The sequence below is a fragment of the Podarcis pityusensis genome (assembly GCF_964106645.2).
Source record: "Podarcis pityusensis genome assembly, chromosome: 10".
In the NCBI taxonomy this organism is placed as follows: Eukaryota; Metazoa; Chordata; class Lepidosauria; order Squamata; family Lacertidae; genus Podarcis; species Podarcis pityusensis.
The window spans coordinates 55,676,852-55,695,350 of record NC_138035.1 but is presented as its reverse complement, the minus strand read 5'-3'; the positions used below and the strand labels follow the sequence as shown (position 1 = coordinate 55,695,350).

Below are 18,499 nucleotides of genomic sequence, written 5' to 3'. Positions count from 1 at the left end.
TTCAGATAAAAACACATTTATTTTGAAACTTTGTGTTGTACTGTTTTGTGCAATACTGCAAAAGCATGAAAAAATGGGGGAAATAATATGTATTTACACAAAAGTAGTATATTTTGTATCTATTTGTAATGTTCAATCCGTTTACTTAAGGTGAGTGTCTGTTTAAAACAAGTCACATAGCTACTCACAATCAAGAGATGTGATACTTTTAATCCTGCCAAAAAATTGTACTAAAAAAAGAGATTATAGTTACAGAGCTTTGAAGCAGTTATTTGTCTCTATTTTATTAAATATTACTAGACATATCCAGGGGACAACAGATCAATAAATGTCTTTGTGGTTTCCTGGTGGAAGGCTGTAATTATTTTCTCCCATTACAAAATAAGCATAAGTCAATTCCCCTCATCTATCATCTTTTGTAAAGAAATATCATTGTGTGTTTATTTCACTGTCTCTCTTGATTTCATTTCAGGGGGCCTCTTGCCTTCATTTCACACTCCTAAATCTTTTCTTTCTCTATTTGCATCTTCATTTGACATTGATAGTGACCAGTTTATCATGCAATGGCAGAATGATAGAGTGTGGCAAAAAGTCAGTAAGATAAAAGTTCTTCTAGGTGCTTTGTATAGTGGGCTTTGTCGCTGTTTTTTGAATTACAGTTTATGCCACATGTCTTGAAATATTTCAACTGTTTTGTACTGGATAAAATTGCAAGACCTAGCATCCTCAATTTGACTACTTCATGCTGGTAATGACTAAAATTGAATCTGTGCCCAGTCCACCGTATTCATTTCCCCACCAGGAGTGTGGCAAATAAAATGCCAGAGAAATTATTCAGAAGCTTCCAGGCTTGTTTGCTAACCATGCTCTAGTATCAATGAAACTAAAGGTGGCTGGGTTTTTTAAACCTTTCCCCTGGTATTGTTTGAATCTTTGTCCTCTTCCTATTGAAGTTAAAATAAGAACTAGCAAAAGAGCAAAATCAATAGACTGGATCCAGAACTAAGTATACATAACAGGAGTGGCAGAAGCTAATTTTTCCACCCTGCCTCCCCACTGCAGTGCCCCCTCCCAAAAATATTCCACCAAGGGTTGTGGCCCCTTAATGGTCCAACCTAAAGAGTATTTCTCCCACTTATGTTCCCACTGAAATTGATAGGGACTGCATAGAAAAGTGTTCTTGGTAGACTAAAACTAGTGTTTACAACAAAGAGCATAATCCCAAAATCTAATGTCTGTTTTTAATGGATTTCAAATGTCTGGCGGCAGTATTGTTATATACACATGTGGTGAAAGGTTGTGTGTTGCTGTATTATTGATTGTAGATGTATTGTTGTTTTGAGGTAATGTTGAACCTCGAACTTCACTGACAGGGGAGCTAGCCCAGTATGGGGGTAAACCCTTTTAGTTGTCAAACAAATCGGCTCCTGAATGCCAAAAACTCAGAAGTAAGTAAGTAACCTTTTTTGGAAGCCAAATGTCCAACACGGCTTCCACTTGAATGCAGGAAGCACCTGCAGCCAATCGGAAGCGGTTTCTGAACAGCCAAGAGAAATGGTTGGCTGCATCATTTGACACCAGTATAGAAATTCCAGGTCTAGTGAAGGCTTCTCACCGCTCCTCCTCCTAAAGAAGCATCAATCATATCCATGGTTCAATTACCTTCCTTGGGCCAATGTGTAAAAGGCCCTGAAGCACCTAAAAAGCTTCACTGGAAAACATGCAGAGGACACAGTGAAGGTGAAAAATAAATACAGTGGTACCTCGGGTTAAGATCTTAATTTGTTCTGGAGGTCCGTTCTTAACCTGAAACTGTTCTTAACCTGAGGTACCACTTTAGCTAATGGGGCCTCCCGCTGCCGTTGCGCCGCCGCCATGCAATTTCTGTTCTCATCCTGAAGCAAAGTTCTTAACCCGAGGTACTATTTATGGGTTAGCGGAGTCTGTAACTTGAAGCGTCTGTAACCTGAAGCGTCTGTAACCCAAGGTACCACTGTACCTTTTTGCTGCCTTCACTGCTTCTGAGTAGGCTTCAACATGAGCACACAGCAATGTTCTGACTGCATTTGCTGGGGCAGAGGCAGATTTAGGGGAGTGTAAGTGGTCCTGCACTGGGTGCTAAGCTGAGAGGGTGCTGCAGCAGGAACTGCAACAATGACAAACAATGGAAGGCAAGAGATGGGGTTGTTGTTTTTTGCAAAGCCCACTTCATAGCAATCAGCTCTGGGGATTTGTTCCAACAAATACTATGCACAGTGCAACACTATCTCTTATTGAAGGGACTATAGACCCTCTCTATGTAAAGCAATAATTAAGTATCCCAAGACAAATTTAAGTCTACCTGTATGTTAGCAACAATTTAGCATGAAGGTGTTTAATGAGTTAGATTTCAGAAAACTCACAATGCATTTTTTCTAAGATTTCTAATAAAAAGTATTTACAACACTTATTTCTCTGAGGTAAAAATCAGGAAAAATAAATACACACATTTTCCCCCAATTACTACTAGGAGCATATCTTCATTTTATTTCCTCCATAGTTCATCTTATCAGTGTTATTCATCAAAAGCCTGCTCACTGATTTCATATCTTATGGCATTTATTGAAATTTTGCATTTTGCTCAGATAATCAAACCATCAGCTTCCCTAATATATTCATATGCAAAACACTGGCAGAATCTGAAAAGTATACTCAAGCAAGCAACATTTTCCTGATAAGTTGAAACTGGCCAATGATTTCATCAACATTTTAATGAAATACTTTGGTGGGGAATACTATTAAACTGATCTGAAAGAGTTAAAAGATTTAAAAACAACATCCAGATTAAAAGAAAAAGGAGAGGCCAAACACTAATATGTTGCTATGGACGAAAACTGTTCTAAACACTTCTTTCTAGAATGAAAAATGAGTAAAGGAAATTAAACTTCAAGATGAAGAAGAATTTTGTTCCAAATACCAGAGGGAAAGGGCAAGAGGTGACTATGCAATATTTTATTTACTTATGTTATTTAATAAAATCTATATACTGCTTGATTGCAATAACCCCTCTAAGCAATTTACAATCGCCACATTACAAATATTCCTGAGAAGTGCAAAGAATATATATTTTTATAGCACATTTTAGGGGCCACCAGGTGAAAGCCACAAACAACTTTAGCTGAAGAGCTTCATTCATTCTCAGTGAGACTGACCTTAAATTAAACTACTTTGGGCATAGCAGGTTTTTGATTGAGCTGGTAAGTTTGAAAAATGAATGAAAACACTTTATTTTAAAATGTCTTAGTTTGGTATTGGTAAGCTCTAGAGAGGACTTTTTAAAAAGCTTAGTTTTGTGTCCTAAGCACAGTCTTAGACAAGCTGATAGCTAATGGTTTTTGTCCAGCAAAAATCAACAAAAGCATCCATATATTGTTTTCTAATGCAAAGCTTGTTGCTTGCTTTTCACTTTTTCTGAGTCTTAGAGCTCAGAACACACAAATAATGAACAGAGTTCATTTTTCCATAATCCAATTTACATTCTGTGGGGACAGTTCTGTGAAACATATCCATTTGCAGAAGTGAACTGGTGAGATTTCCTTGCCTATTGGACACACACACACACACACACACACACACACTCCAGTGCCTGCAACTACCGGTAACTATTCAATTAAACAAGCATGTACTTGAAAAGCTGCAAAAATAATGTGCAGAAAGTTTTTATACAGTGCTAAAGTCCCTTATTTCAGGTACTTCTATGATGGAGAGAGGCTACAATATTAATTTCTTAGTGCTGCAATAATGAGGGCTGAGAGGTGGGGTACAGGAAGTATTGGTATTATTTTGATAGAAGTTGCTGAATCTTCCTGAAAACGATGTTGTCAATTTAACAAACAAAACTATGTGATTTAGCTACATTGTGCAAAAGGCTGGTGTCAGAATACAGTCTGTCTGTGAAATCTTGTTAAACCCAGACATGCTTATAAACTCCTGCAAGTTTTGTTTTAAACTAAATTAGTAGCCCAACACCAGGAAGTTATGTTGTGAAAAAAGGTGGTTAAGCCTTTTGTCAACTTGAACTTTCACTGATCTCACACATCACCTGATGTTAACTAAACAACCAAATTCCTAAAGACACAGTCCTCCCTCCTATCTAGAAAACTGATGTTGCAACAGCTAGAATTTCTGATCGCTCAGGTAATTGTAAAGTGGTCTGCAATATATTTTCTCTGGATATTGAACTGCTGCAGACAGATATGCAGCACATAAATTCTCCATGAAATATTTGGGAAAATTTGAGTTTTTGTTCAAAAAAATGAAAAAAAGAGAGAAGTTTGCATTTCACTTATAAAATGCACACACAAAGACAAGTTGAGCCTTTAAGGTGTGGGATGACATCAACATGAAAAATGCTACATCACTTCATTGGCAGTGCTGGCAGCTGCAGAGGAATGAGGTAATGTTGCCAAGGCTTATGCCTGTGAAAATTTAAGGCTACACTCCTAGGCACGCTTACTAGGGTGTAAGCCCCACTGAACACAGTGCCCCTTCTGAAGGAAGCATGCACAGGACTGCACTGCAAGTTTGTAACTGGGTGCATTGCTTCAGAGCTTAAATGTTTGCTGGGCCACATAAAAGTGGATGTGATGAACATGCCTCTTTAAAGAACTCTTTTTGACTGGTAAAGCCATCAAAATCAATTAAATTTTATTATACAGCCGCAGACCCATTAAAAGGAAGCACAAAAATCATACAAACATAAAAGAAAATATATGGCGCTTATATAAAATAGTAAGAGAATAATAAGCCATTTACAGTGATTATTTTTGAACTGTAAAATCATAGATCGTTTGGAGCTAGGGTTTCTGAAGAATTGCCTTCTCCCAACTGCCCAAATGCAACCCAAGGCCCTGCTCCAGATGTGTTTCCTTTCAGTGGTTAGGCTGGTGGCTCTGAAGAGAAAACCTTTTCTGCACTGGTGCCGCAGCAGTGGTGTTCTCTCAGGCAAATTTGCTTGGAGCTATGATTGCCATGTTTTAGACCACTGACCAAGTCTGTTCTTTTCTAACAGCAGTTAACATCAAATGGCCAGAACTGTTTTCCTACTGGTAGCTTTGATTTCACTTATTTGCCTTAATGCAGTGATGGCCAAACCTAGCCCTCCAACTGTTTGAGGACTACAACTCCCATCATCCCTAGCTAACAGAAGCAGTGGTCAGGGATGATGGGAATTGTAGTCCCAAAAAACAGCTGAAGGGCCAAGTTTGGCCATCACTGCCTTAATGGATTCAGGTTTGTTGTCGCTATTTAATAGTGTTTTAATTTTTGTATTTTAAAGCCACCCTGAAGCCTATTTCAATAGAAAGTTTGAATAAAAATCTAACAAATACATAGCGGTCCAGTGCAAAGTAGGTGCTTGTCTTCAATGAATCCAGGCTTTTCAAGGGATCTTTATTTCTAATAGATGCTGTATCCTCTTAAGCCTCTCCAGTGACCTCTATATTCAATTTACAGGAACCGCTTCTTACAAAGATGAATCATCTCTGGTAGTGACCAGCACTAATTGTTATTTATTTAGACAGACAACTTAAACAATTTGAAATAATTGGCCCTGGACTTCAGCCAAAAAATGGTAGCCCTAAAAAAAAACCACACACTACTAACAATGGAAATCAATGGGGCTATGCACTGAATAATGGAATGCACAATATAAATGAGACTAGGGATGGGTGAATAATTAGCCGATTTAAGTAACTAATTAGTACCACGCTCACTTACCCTGCTCAAGCAGTACTTGCTGTCCTTTCTGTACAGATGCTGAAGACATTTCATGTTTTGTTGGTCTACAATCTTGCCAAAGAACTCGTCGATGGTTTTGATGGAGATTGCACAGACAGCAGATTTATGAGTTGGTTCCGCAGAGTCTGGTTTACTTTGAGCAAATACACCATAAAGAATATCTTGGTTGACATCGATTCGCATTTCCGAGGCTAAGTCTGCGCCTGGTTTACCAACATACGCAGCCTGCAAGAGATTTAATACCTCATTCGACCGCTTGGTTGACCTCTTCCTCCGTTTCTCAGTGTAAATGCACTCAAGAGGCATCTCCATGTATGAATGCAACACGGACTCGAAAGAGCAGAACCGTATGATCCTTGTGTGAAAAGCCTGAGAATCTATAGATTCTCTCTGGACAGTGAGGAAGTACACAAAGTGGTCTTTTTCAAATGCATGGATGTACTTAATAGGGTAGGAATTTCTGAATTCTGGAAGTACATCAATGTAAGAGTAAGCAGTGAGAAACTCAAAACCGTCCAGGGTTTCTTTTAATCTCCGAACAGACAGCGAATGCAGCGAATGGTCCTGCCGAGATGAATTATTGATAGTATTTCCAACATAGAAGTACACAAATCTTTCCTTCTCTGTTACCAGAACCTTGGTTCCTAAAGGGCTTACAACACAGTCAGGACACTGGTCTGATTCCTCATCCATCCTTTTAGAATACATGCAGTAGACCTCCTTTCCAATGTCAGCAGGATTATCAGGGTGAATGACATGGCGCTGACAAGTTCCTTTTGCAACGCTGCCGCAACTGATGAGCTGGCCTTCGTAGTATGTTTCTAGGAATAGAGCCATGTTGATGTTATCCTTCCAGATGTTATCAGATTGGTTTACTTTAGGCTTACATTCTTTACAGGGAGCACAATCTGGGTTCTCCAGAACGGGCCCAGTCTTGTACTCAAATATGTTGTGAAGGCTTTCATTGAAGACATAGATTTTATTGACCGCTCCCCCATAGATGTTGTGCTTGTATAGAACTATATTTTGTATCGGGGTTTCTGCAGTGAAATTAGGAAGTTGGTATTTGACATTCAGATTGATCTCCGGCCTTGACGCTGCCTCTTTACATTTACCTTTGCTCCTCTGTACCAATATCAACAGAAATAAGATAATCCTGGAGGCAGAAGTAGCAGGGTTCGTCATTACTGCAGATTTGTCCTGTCAAAAAAACATTTAGGAAGTCAGTATGTTAATAAATCACAGAACGAATTATCAATCAGCAAAGGGAAATGTGCACCTAAGTTGTATAAGACTTTAGCTATTCTATCAGAAGGCAACACCATGAGATGCAAACAATAGCAAGGTGGTGACCAAAAATTGAATATAAATGATGAAAAGCAGCAACAAGAGGAAGCCCTTCTGATAATGAATGTTCATGTTCCTTTATCCTTGAAACATGCTACTTTACACATATAGATAGATAGATAGATAGATGATAAATAGATAGTTAAAGCTAATTATGTCATAGTTGCTTACCAATACAAGGAACTTAATTCAACTGTTTGATAAAAATTTTCAAGAAAATCAATTAGGAATACATTTTTTTAAATGTAGATAGTAGGCAGCCATTTGATTTAACAGATAGTTCATTTTAAACTGCTGTAATAGAAGTATGTTCATTTCAGTGAATTTTAGAACGAACCTACCATGCACAAAATAGGTAAGGCACCAATTTTTGAAAAAAATGTGACTGCTATTGTTAAAGTGTGGCAAATTTATGAATTTCCACTAGCATCACACCTGGATAGTATAGCCAGTTGAGCATGAGACTCTTAATCTCTGGGTTGTGAGTGTGAACCACACATTGGGCAAGAGATTCCTGCTTTGCAGGGGGTTGGACTAGATGACCCTCATAGTCCCTTCCTGCTCTACAATTCTATAATTCTATATAGCTCAGAACAGAAACCCAGTCTTCATTATATTTTTCCCATCACATAATAACAATATGTAACAAATATTATTATAGTAGTATGTGTATGTGTGTGTGTGTGTGTGTGTGTGTTTCAAGAGAGTATTTTGTTTTCATACCAAGTGGGAAATTTTAAAAAATCTTTTATAGTTCTTGACATGCCAAGAGCATTTGGGGGAGATCATTACACCACTGCTTGAGTAATGTGTTTTCTGCATATTCTGCTTATTGACTTTTTTTGCTGGGATTAATTGGATTCATTTTTTTTAATTCCCACAGCAATAAGTCACTTTGGGGAGCCTTTAGAATGCACAGGCAGGCAAAAAGCACACTCAGACAAAGAACTGACAAGCTAATTAGGCTAGTGAAGAGCCTAACCTTGCAAATTTCTTCCTTTGTATTCATTCTGATGTGGTTTGCAGAGTAAAAAAAGACTCATATGACTATATGGGCACTAAATGAATTGTGGTTGAAGTGGGTTTTGCACCAGTTTTCCACATTATACTACTGTTAAGTCACACCAAACATTGTTCTATTGATACTTAGGCACAGTTGCTAAGCTAAATTTAGTTTCCCTGGAGGAAAACAATTAAACAATCCAAAAGGAATCATGGCCATATGTTGTTTACAGGATTTTGCGGGGAAATGTTATTTAGCTGCAGATGAATAGTATTGTTACCAATATACAAATGCTCCTAGCAAGCTCAAAGCATTTATTTATTTATTTTTATTTCTAGAAATGTTCAACAAGGCTTTAACAAAGTTAACAAAGAGTCCTACTACGTTAGAAACAGTATCACAGCTTTTGTTTAAAAGATACATTGGCTTGGATCTAAGGAGCCGCTTGCACAAATGGAAGGCACTTCAGATCACTCAGAAGTCTCTCTCTCTCTCTCTCTCTCTCTCTCTCTCTGTGTGTGTGTGTGTGTGTGTTATTTCCTCTCCTAAACCAGTTCTAGGTATGTCCACTCAGAAGCAAGTCCTCTTGAATTCAATGGGGCTTACTCTCATATAAGTGAGGCTAGGGCTGCAGCCTTAGTTAGAACAGACTCACTGGAATCCTTGGACTTAAGTGTGGCTTTGTTGGGCATCATCCACTGTGTTCAATGGGGTGTGCGTAGGAATGTAGCCTGAAACCCCTGCCATCACCTGAACCTTTCCTGCATGCCATTGGCTTCTCTGGATAAAGGAATGAGGGTGGGAAAGCCTCACTGTAGAAGCAGTTTTGTGAATACAACCCATACTTTTAGGATTAATACATATTTTTGTTTTGGATAACTTGTGACAGAATTCAAAAGTAATTGATTTCTAAGAAACTGCTGTGTTCCTTCCACTGCTTTAGATCAATAAATATTGCATTTCATTTCCCTGTGGCTTGTGCTATTAATCTGTGCAGACAGGAGGTTTTTGCAGAAGTAATATGTGCTGGGCCCTAAACTCTTCAATTTCTCAAAAAGCAGAATTAAAATGCATAGGGAGAAAGGAGATAAGAAAAAAGAAAATACCCAACTCTTTATAAGGTCATGTGAAATACAGTATCAGATTGGTCTACCTAAACAAATCATTTTGATTCAGTCACAGCTGAGCAACTGAGATCTGCTGAATCAGATCTACAATACCAGTGTTGCCAGTGTAGAAGTTTCTCCAGTTTGGATTAAACATAAAAGGAACTTGAAAGAAATCTCTGTTAAGGACAACAGAAACCTCAAAACTGAACAAGTCAACAGTAAATCTGTTTTTGGCCAGCATGATGTCAGTTTTCTTTCATGGAAGATGCATCGTGTAGTGTGAGTCTTTAGAAATGAGTACTAGCCAGGCACCACAAGTGTGGTAAGAAATGACATGTCATATTACAAGAGGTGCAAATATAAGTGTTGCGGCTGATATCCTGATGATGGAAACTTACGTGGCCTGACTAATATTCACTGCTGCAAATGTGTGGTTTATTTTCTCTCTGCAAGTAAGCAGAATCCCTGCTGACTATCTTATGCCTGTTTATTTTATTTAATGTCCTGATTTAGGTTGCAGATATCTTTGACTCCACTCATAGCATCATGTCCTATTCTATGATTCTTTAATCACAGAATTGTAGAGTTGGGACCCTTAGGATCATCTAGTCCAACCCCCTGCAATGCAGGAAATCTTTCACCCGAGGTGGGGTTTGATCCCATAACCCTGAAAGTAAGAGTCTCGTGATCTATTGACTGAGCTCTCTGCTCAGTAACCAGTCCCTTTAGAATTAGGGGAAAGGCTGTGTTTCACTGGCAAAGAAGATGTTCTGCATGCAAAAATAAAAACAAAAACCACAGCTTCAAACTCTGGTGTCTCCAGGTCAGGCTGGGAAAGATTACTGGGAAGCCACTGCCAATCAGTGTCACCAATGCTAAGCTAGGCAGATCCATTGTCAGAGTTAGCATAAGGCAATTCCCTATGGTCCCAACAACAGAATCGGAAGGTTCCAAATGAATAATCTTGTCCCCAAATGCAGTGTTCCAAAAACAGGATGTATGTTAAACGGCATCTCCAATGAAACGCTCCAAACCTTCATTTAGGAAACTCCAGTATTATACAAATATCTCCCAGTACTTGTATTATGCTGGCAATCATTTAAAAAGGGGTGGAAGCATTCAGAAAATACACAGAACAGCCCTTGAGAAACTATCACTTGAGAATGTGGGTTGCACTCGTGTAGACTTCATACTAATGAACAAGCCTCATTTTCTACATGCAATTAGGGGCTTTTATGTTTTACATAGGGCTGTGCACTGAAAGATTCCTTTCTCCCATTTAGCAGTGGCACTAGTAAAGTTACAGGAACGTTGCACTATGCACCTTTTCTGAATATTAGAATTGGCTCTTCATTGCTTCTTGTGCTATTTTAAGGGAGTAGGGTCAACAATATATTCAGGATAAAGCCACTCAACAAGCTGGTAAGGAGGAATAGGCATAGCAACTCCTGTACCATTCTCCTGTCTCTGTAAATCCAAGTAGTTCAGACATTCAGGTTCAGCAGGAAGGAAAATTTACACAAGGAAACAAATACCGAAATAAAAGCTATTTCATACTAGTAAAAATGAAAACAATGGATCATGTATCCATGTGTGTCAGAAATTGTTCCCTTATCCAACGATTTAGCACAGATTAATAGTGGGTGATAATCAACAAAGTCGTAGAGCTGACCCACTGAAATCAATGGAAGTTCGTTGCTTTTAGTGGGTCTACTCTGACTCTGACTTAGCTGGACAACATTGGCTATCACCCTGTAAATTGTTTGAAGTGCTTTGGGTTAATCCAACTCTTGTGTGACCATAGCATCTCAGGTACGAATTTCAGGTTGAATATGTCAATTCTGTTGCAAAGTGTTATCTATCTGACTTTGAAAATTCAGCAGTCATATTGACTCAGAACCAGAAAGCATTAATCTACTTACACTAGGTAGGGAACCATTTAGTCTTGGGGGCACATGCCGCTGGTAGGCAGGGTGTCCAGAGGCAAAAGTGGACGGAGTTAACAGATGTGATTCTTAATTTTTGTATAGCAGGCTACATATTCCACCTCCCCACTTCTGCCTCCACACCCTCAACACCTCCGTAGTTCACACACACATTCCAGAAAGGCAAAAAACATAAGAGGGCAATACAGAGCAGGACCATTGAGGGGTCTGGCCTGGGGAGAAGAAGAAGAAGAAGAAGAGTTTGGATTTGATATCCTGCTTTATCACTACCCTAGGGAGTCTCAAAGCGGCTAACATTCTCCTTTCCCTTCCTCCCCCACAACAAACACTCTGTGAGGTGCGTGGGGCTGAGAGACTTAAAAGAAGCGTGACTAGCCCAAGGTCACCCAGCAGCTGCATGTGGAGGAGCGGAGACGCGAACCCGGTTCACCAGATTACGAGTCTACCGCTCTTAACCACTACACCACACTGGTGTAGTCCCGAGGGCAAAATAAGAGGCTTAGATGTCCAACCTAGTATTTTGAAAGAGGTATCAATAAGAGCTATCTATTCCTCTAATTGCATAAATGCTACATTATCAGCTTTATTATTAACAAGTTTTTCTACAGTACTGCCTCTCCCGACGCTCTTGAGATGGTGTACCAAAGTTAAAATATAATACAACAATAACAAATACAATGCAGAAAACCCCCCACAAAAAACTATGCAGTTGAAAATGGGCAGGAATAAAAAAATCAACCATCTGCTGGAGCTTAGCACCAGCAAAAGCCTGGGTACACGGATCAATTTTAAGAAGATGCCAAAATGTCATCAGCAAAGGCACCAGCCTTAATTCGATGTGAAGATGGTTCCACACAAAAACTTTCACATCAGAGTTAAATATGCAAGTGGGGGAATGATTTAAGGCTGCCCTCCTTTAAGGCTACCAAGTTCCATTGTGCAGTGCATCATCAAGCCCAAGAAACACTGTTTATGCAGCTTTAAACTTATCAAGTCCATAACTAAGTAAAATGAATGCGTTTGCATCAACATTAAGAATCTAGAATACATTGTGCAACTGAAGAAGTTGGGTGAGGACAACCAGCAAGTTTCTCATGGAAATCAGTTGCTAGCAATAAGAACCATGGTTGGTTGAAGTGTCTAAGATCCACAACCAAATTTGTATTCCTTGTTACTTAATATATACATGATGACCATTTCCCAATAACCAGATATTATAGGAAAGGAAGAAAGAATGGTAACTGGAGATAGGAAGAGCAATAAATAAATTCAGGCAATTGGCCTGCTATTGGGGGGGGGGGGCGAGTCATCAACAGTATTGACAATAAGTTACAGTCTTCTTGGCTCATCTGAAAGATCTTTAGTGTATTCTTTTTAAGCTGAGCAGTGGAAAAAACACCAGGTATGCATTCAGAATTTTAGCGATTAAGTAATTCATTTATATGCATATCCTATTCATAGGTCTAATATATTAGTGTATTTTACAACAGCTTTTCATGGAACAACTGTTTTGCCAGGCTTATATTAACAGGCTCTTAAACACAGGCATCCATTCTGAAGAAAATATATTATTCCTTTTACTCATTTAACAATAATTTACAGCAAGCAGACTGGAGTGCAGTACAAATCATAGCCTCTCCTTTGTTACCTGCTGTAGTGCTTTAAACCCATAAGAATAAGGGAAGCTCTTGGGCTTGTGTCAGACAACTAGATTTATTTTGCTGCTTCTGGAAGTAGCAGTGATGAGCTAGAATAGCACTACAGGCTTTTAAAAAGATTGTATAAAATGAACCTTAAAAAATATTCACAGTATTCCAAAAGAATAAAGCAGATCAATAACTTTGCTTAAAAACTAAGAATGTGGAATATCAGTCAACATTTGTTGAAGTGTGCTGCTATATGAGCTAAAGGTTGAAGGATCAAGTCCATAATAAGGAAGCTGAAAATGCTCAAAGTCTCCAAAAGAAAGCCTAGGAACCAAAACTTACAAAAGAACACAGATGGAAGTAAAAAGCAGACAATAGGGACTAACATCAATATATGGATCTGAGCTGACAAGCTCTGCTTTAGGAAATCTAACCGGTAATGCACCTTTTTTTTTAAAAAAAAGTTTGGTGCTTGAAAGGAGAGAGGAGAATGGACAGCTTCAACAAATAGCATCTCATGACCAGTTTCACACATACTTCAGAGAAACGCTAAATTATTAGAGTTCCAGAGATCTCAGAAGCTTGCTCTGCAATAACTCAGAGCAGGGCTTTTAGTGTGGCTGCCTGCCCTTGTTCTTCTGAAATAGCTTTCTAAATAAGACAGGCACCCCAACAATTGAAGACATTTTTAGTTCTGACAGGCTTTCTTTATGTCTAATTCCTTTGTGACAGTGGTTTAGAAGACAATTAACAGCTAAATGATGATGATGATTTCAGTTTCCCATGATTAAGAACAGAACAGTGGCTGCCTCATAGGATTACTCAAACAAAATTTTAAAAATGAGGCTACAATCCATACCCCATGGTCTACAGCAGTGGGGCTCAACACCATCACCATTGAATCCTGAGCCCCACTGATTGCTTTCAACTGTGCCCATGAATGAGCAGAAAAGACTTCTGCTCCCACAACACAACTCCAGCTCCTCTCCTCCACACTGCAATCCTCCAAAATCTGTTCAAGGTTTTGGGTTGGATTTACATGATGTTGGATTCAAACCTATGTTTTATAACAAAGTCCTTGCTTTTCTTAATAATATCACTAAAAATGGTAGCAGGATTCAATGGTATCCCAGGAGCTTACAAAAACCCTTTGCAGAGCTGAATTTTTAAAACTTGCAGCGTTCACGTTGAGCAACATGAGCAGCACTTATTAGTTCTGCTTTCAAGGTAATTTTTACCCCAATTGTGAGACTCTTCCAAAATACTTCATGCCATAGGAGAACATTACAGCTGATGACCAATTAGTGGACCAATTCAGTGGAAGATGTCCAGTGAGGAAGGATCTGACCTCCATTACCAGAAATAAAATTATGGCTATGGTGAGTCCAAAACATATGACTATGATGCTGGTACAGTGGTACCTCAGGTTACATAAGCTTCAGGTTACATACGCTTCAGGTTACAGACTCCGCTAACCCAGAAATAGTGCTTCAGGTTAAGAACTTTGCTTCAGGATGAGAACAGAAATTGTGCTCCGGCGGCGCGGCAGCAGCAGGAGGCCCCATTAGCTAAAGTGGTGCTTCAGGTTAAGAACAGTTTCAGGTTAAGTACGGACCTCCGGAACGAATTAAGTACTTAACCTGAGGTACCACTGTATAGATAATGAGAAGAAAGAAGGTGCTCCAGCAGCTTGAAAGCTAGGCCAGGAAGTAGCAGTTTCTCAAAAAAACCCCACCACTTAAAAAAATTTATTTCAAATATTTCTAAGCCACTCTTCATTGCCTAAACAATTCTGGAGCAGCTTACATTAAAAGCATATACACAACACACATGAAAAACAAAACAGGCAGAGTTCCAGATTAACTGTAACAAGTTAAGGCACGCTGTTGAAAATGCTAAGAAAAACCTGATAATGGGTGGAACGCTGAATGAAAGGCAGAGGGAGAAGGAAGAAATTTCCCCTGACTTGCAAGAAAGTTCCCTTGACTTGATTGTCTACAAATCTGGAGCTGTGAAAAGCAGCATTTTTAGTTTTTATACTAAGAATAAAGGCCATGTATCTGTGACAAGATGGTCTCCACACATGCTTCCAAATGACTGGTCGAATCAGTTAGCCTCCCCGCCCCCCACTATCTTGTAGATATTATGCACTTTAACATTGCAGATATTGGCACCAATGAACTCCGTGCTACCTCTTATGAAGAAGCACTCCTGAAAACACTCCAGCTTTTGCTATGGTAGCCTATACCTGAAAAGGAAGGTTCCACTCTGGCCTGGAGAGGCCCCAAAAAAGATTCCATTACAGGAAGTCAGGCATACATGCTCAAAAGCAAACTGAATTGCAACACCCATTGATGACTGTCCCTCCCTTATCATTTGCAAATCTAAATCAAGCAAAAGAATGTCAGACTCCTTCTAGAATAGATGCATTAAGCCAAAGGTAGTATCAGCTAATCACCACTCCTTCCAGATTACCCCACCCCCCCACTAACACTATCCAAATAAATTTCAATAGCCTGAGGCTCCTTCCAGAACAGCCCAAATATATGTTAATCTCTTTACTCTATCTCACCTGGACAGCAGAAGATGCCTATCTGGAAGCCATTTCGCAAATGTTTTGGACAAGCTTTTCCTGGCTGGCACCATTTGAAGATTTGTAACACCCATCCACCAACAGGAAGATGAGGCTTTGCAATATTTGTTTTTATATTAATTTTTAACCTCAACTTGAGCATCAAGAGGTAGCGGTTTCCAACTCAGCAGTTAGGAATCTTTGAATACCCAAGTTGCCTCAAACCTTATGCCCAGGAACTTTCCTGCAGGCTCCCCCCTTCTCCTTTTTCTCCCTTCTTTCTATATCCCTTTTTTTTTTTGCTGCTGAACAGGAACGCTCACCTCCAGCACACTAACACACACACCACCTTACAGAGCAAGGACAAGTATCAAATCTCCCTGCCCCACTGCAAATCGATTAGCTGACGAAGCCCTCCTTCCCCTATCCCTCATTTTCTACCCAATCAGGTCCCTCTTCTGAGAGGAGACCTGCTCTCTTTCTTCCCTTTGCTATGCCCAGTTCTTCCTCCTTGGCTGTTTCACCTTCAAGCCCCATTTCCTGACTATGCATACCCACCTACTGCAAAAACAGACTCATTTTACTCTCAGTCACTGACCCTAAGGTCTCCCACCAGCTTTCTTCTGATTTTCCCCAAAGGCCCACTATCCAAAAAAACCCAAAACCCAATTCCTCTGACAACCTCCCCTTCTCTTTCTGAAAACAAGCAGCTGTAATCAGCACCAATTGTCCCTTTCCGATGCCACCTTCATCCCTTCAGCCAACATCCTTCCCTCCCTTTCTTTTCTCCTGACCACATCCTAGTTCTCCCATGTCTGCAGAGGCATTCTTTAGACCAGGCATCCCCAACCTTCAGCCCTCCAGAAGTTTTGGACTACAATTCCCATCATCCCTGACCACTGGTCCTGTTGGCTAGGGATCCTGGGAGTTGTAGGCCAAAACAACTGGAGGGCTGCAGGTTGGCGGCTGCCTGCTTTAGAATAAGTTCTAACACTTGTACTGGATTTAAATTTCTTTAAACTGAGCCTGTTGTTAGTGTGCTATTTATCTTTAGTAAAAAAAAAAAGGGGGGGTGAGCTAATTTCCTTTTGATATGATATCTTTACTTTTGCTTTATCTCTTGTCTGTGCTAATCCTTGAGATACCAAACGCTCAATATCAAAAAATAATAATAATAAATCACAAGAATTGTGTGAGAGAATTTGATGCTTGTGTGCAAACTACACTTTTAATAATGAACTACAGTATATTAAAGTTCTCAGTTAATGTACAATGTTTTAACTTGCAAGTCTCCACCTCCATTTTTAAGGGTTTTCTTGGGGAATATTTGGTACGAAAATCAGACTGGTGTACATAGTTGATGATACGACCTCCTTCAAAAATGATTAAAACTCTAATTAAGATTATAGCGATTTCTAATGGAACAGAAATAAAGACCTGAATAGGCTTTAAAAAATACTACTACTACTACTGCTTTCTGAACAACCTTGTTGAGCACAAGGCACCACTGTTTTGCCTTCCAGGTGCTGACATTGTCAATTACTACGGCCATTCATCCTGTCTCACAGCTCACCTCATTCTTGGCATGATGGTATCTCTAGTACAATTAATGGAGACTACCATGTTTCCTCTTGGCCACAGTTTATCCAAGGACCATCACATTTGTAATGAATCCCTATTGTTATATGCATCATCATAAATCCATTAAAGCCCACTTGCATCTTGGAACATATTGCTTGGAAAAGCCACATGTTTAGGGTGTAGGGTTGCTTTTGAAAGGTGGGGTTGTTTTCATTCCATTCAGATAGAATTTATGTTGGGTGGGATCAGTTTCTTATACTTAAAAAACCCCAGCCAAATAGACATTGTTTGGAACAGCTACCACCTAGGAAACATGGTCTCGTTTGGAAAATGCAGCTGCTTCCACTGCTAATGCAGCCATTTGTCCTGCATTTTTGTAAATGCCATAGCCACCTAGTGGGCAATGTCTTGGCCACCCTAATGATGGCATGCCTCCCATCCACACACACAAACACCCATCATGCAAGTTTGCCCTTTTAAAAAGTGCATTTCTTTGTAGAGGCCCATCGTACAACTGCTGTTCCTGGAACCTTTTGCAAAGGCGAAATATCCCAGTACCACTGTCTTCTCTCAGCATTCCAACATTATGGGTCAAATGTTGGACCCACCATTCTTCACCATTTGACCCACCAAGCTCATTTTGACCAAGCCACTCCCAACAGCCAACGTGCCTAATAATAATAATTTATTATTTATACCCCGCCCATCTGGCTGGGCTTCCCCAGCCACTCTGGGCGGCTTCCAGCAGAATATTAAAATACAATGATTAATCAAATCTTAAAAGCTTCCCTAAACAGGGCTGCCTTCTGATGCCTTCTAAAAGTCTGATAGTTGTTTATTTCTTTGACATCTGATGGGAGGGCATTCCACAGGGCGGGCACCACTACCGAGAAGTCCCTCTGCCTGGTTCCCTGCAACCTCACTTCTCGCAGTGAGGGAACTGCCAGAAGGCCCTTGGCGCTGGACCCCAGTGTCTGGGCTGAACGATGAGGGTGGAGACGCTCCTTATCCGTGGCAAAGTCACAGACAGGGTTGCAAAGTTCTTTGCAAGGTGCTATGAAGCATCCACTGTCACCTGGTTGTCAGGGTGTGAGCGTCCTGCACAACCAAAGCCCCAGTAATCAGTTGGGATCAGCTGCACTAGGAACTCCACAGTGCATCCAAATGGGCTAGAGGAAACTACTTTGATTCAAAACACTTCCTCCAGCACTTTGCATATAAGCTGCTTCCTCTTGACATAAAAAAGTTCTGTTTTTAAATTGCTTTCTCTGGCGAGGGCAAAATACTCAGGGTTTTTTTTAGGAGCATTGTCCTCTCTGCAGAGAGGCCAAAACTGCTCCCTGTAACTGACAATCAGCTGACCACTGTAGTTAAAGGGATCCCCTTTTGGCACATTCTGTCTTCAAAGGAGGTTGCTGGAACTGCAGAAAGCTGTTACAGCAACCTCTTGAGTCCTTTGATGGGTATCAGTCACCTGATGTCATTATCATGCCAGGTGATTTGACAGTTGATGCTCC

The 18,499-nt window shown here is 39.9% G+C and overlaps 1 protein-coding gene across 2 annotated transcripts in view; it reads right to left on the bottom strand.

Moving 5' to 3' along the window:
* The window catches only part of MET (MET proto-oncogene, receptor tyrosine kinase), a 96,586-nt gene that overhangs the window by 63,426 nt on the left and 14,661 nt on the right, over nt 1-18,499 (bottom strand). The window contains exons 1-2 of one of the 2 annotated variants that reach the window (XM_081023457.1): nt 15,402-15,422; nt 5,758-6,978 (exon numbers count right to left, since the gene is read on the bottom strand). In XM_081023457.1, the coding sequence (XP_080879583.1) occupies nt 5,758-6,963 (1,206 nt within the window). In that variant the 5' untranslated portion in view covers nt 6,964-6,978; nt 15,402-15,422. Of the gene's footprint in view, nt 1-5,757; nt 6,979-15,401; nt 15,423-18,499 lie in introns of those variants that run through there. The other variant, XM_081023458.1, reaches the window with a different exon arrangement.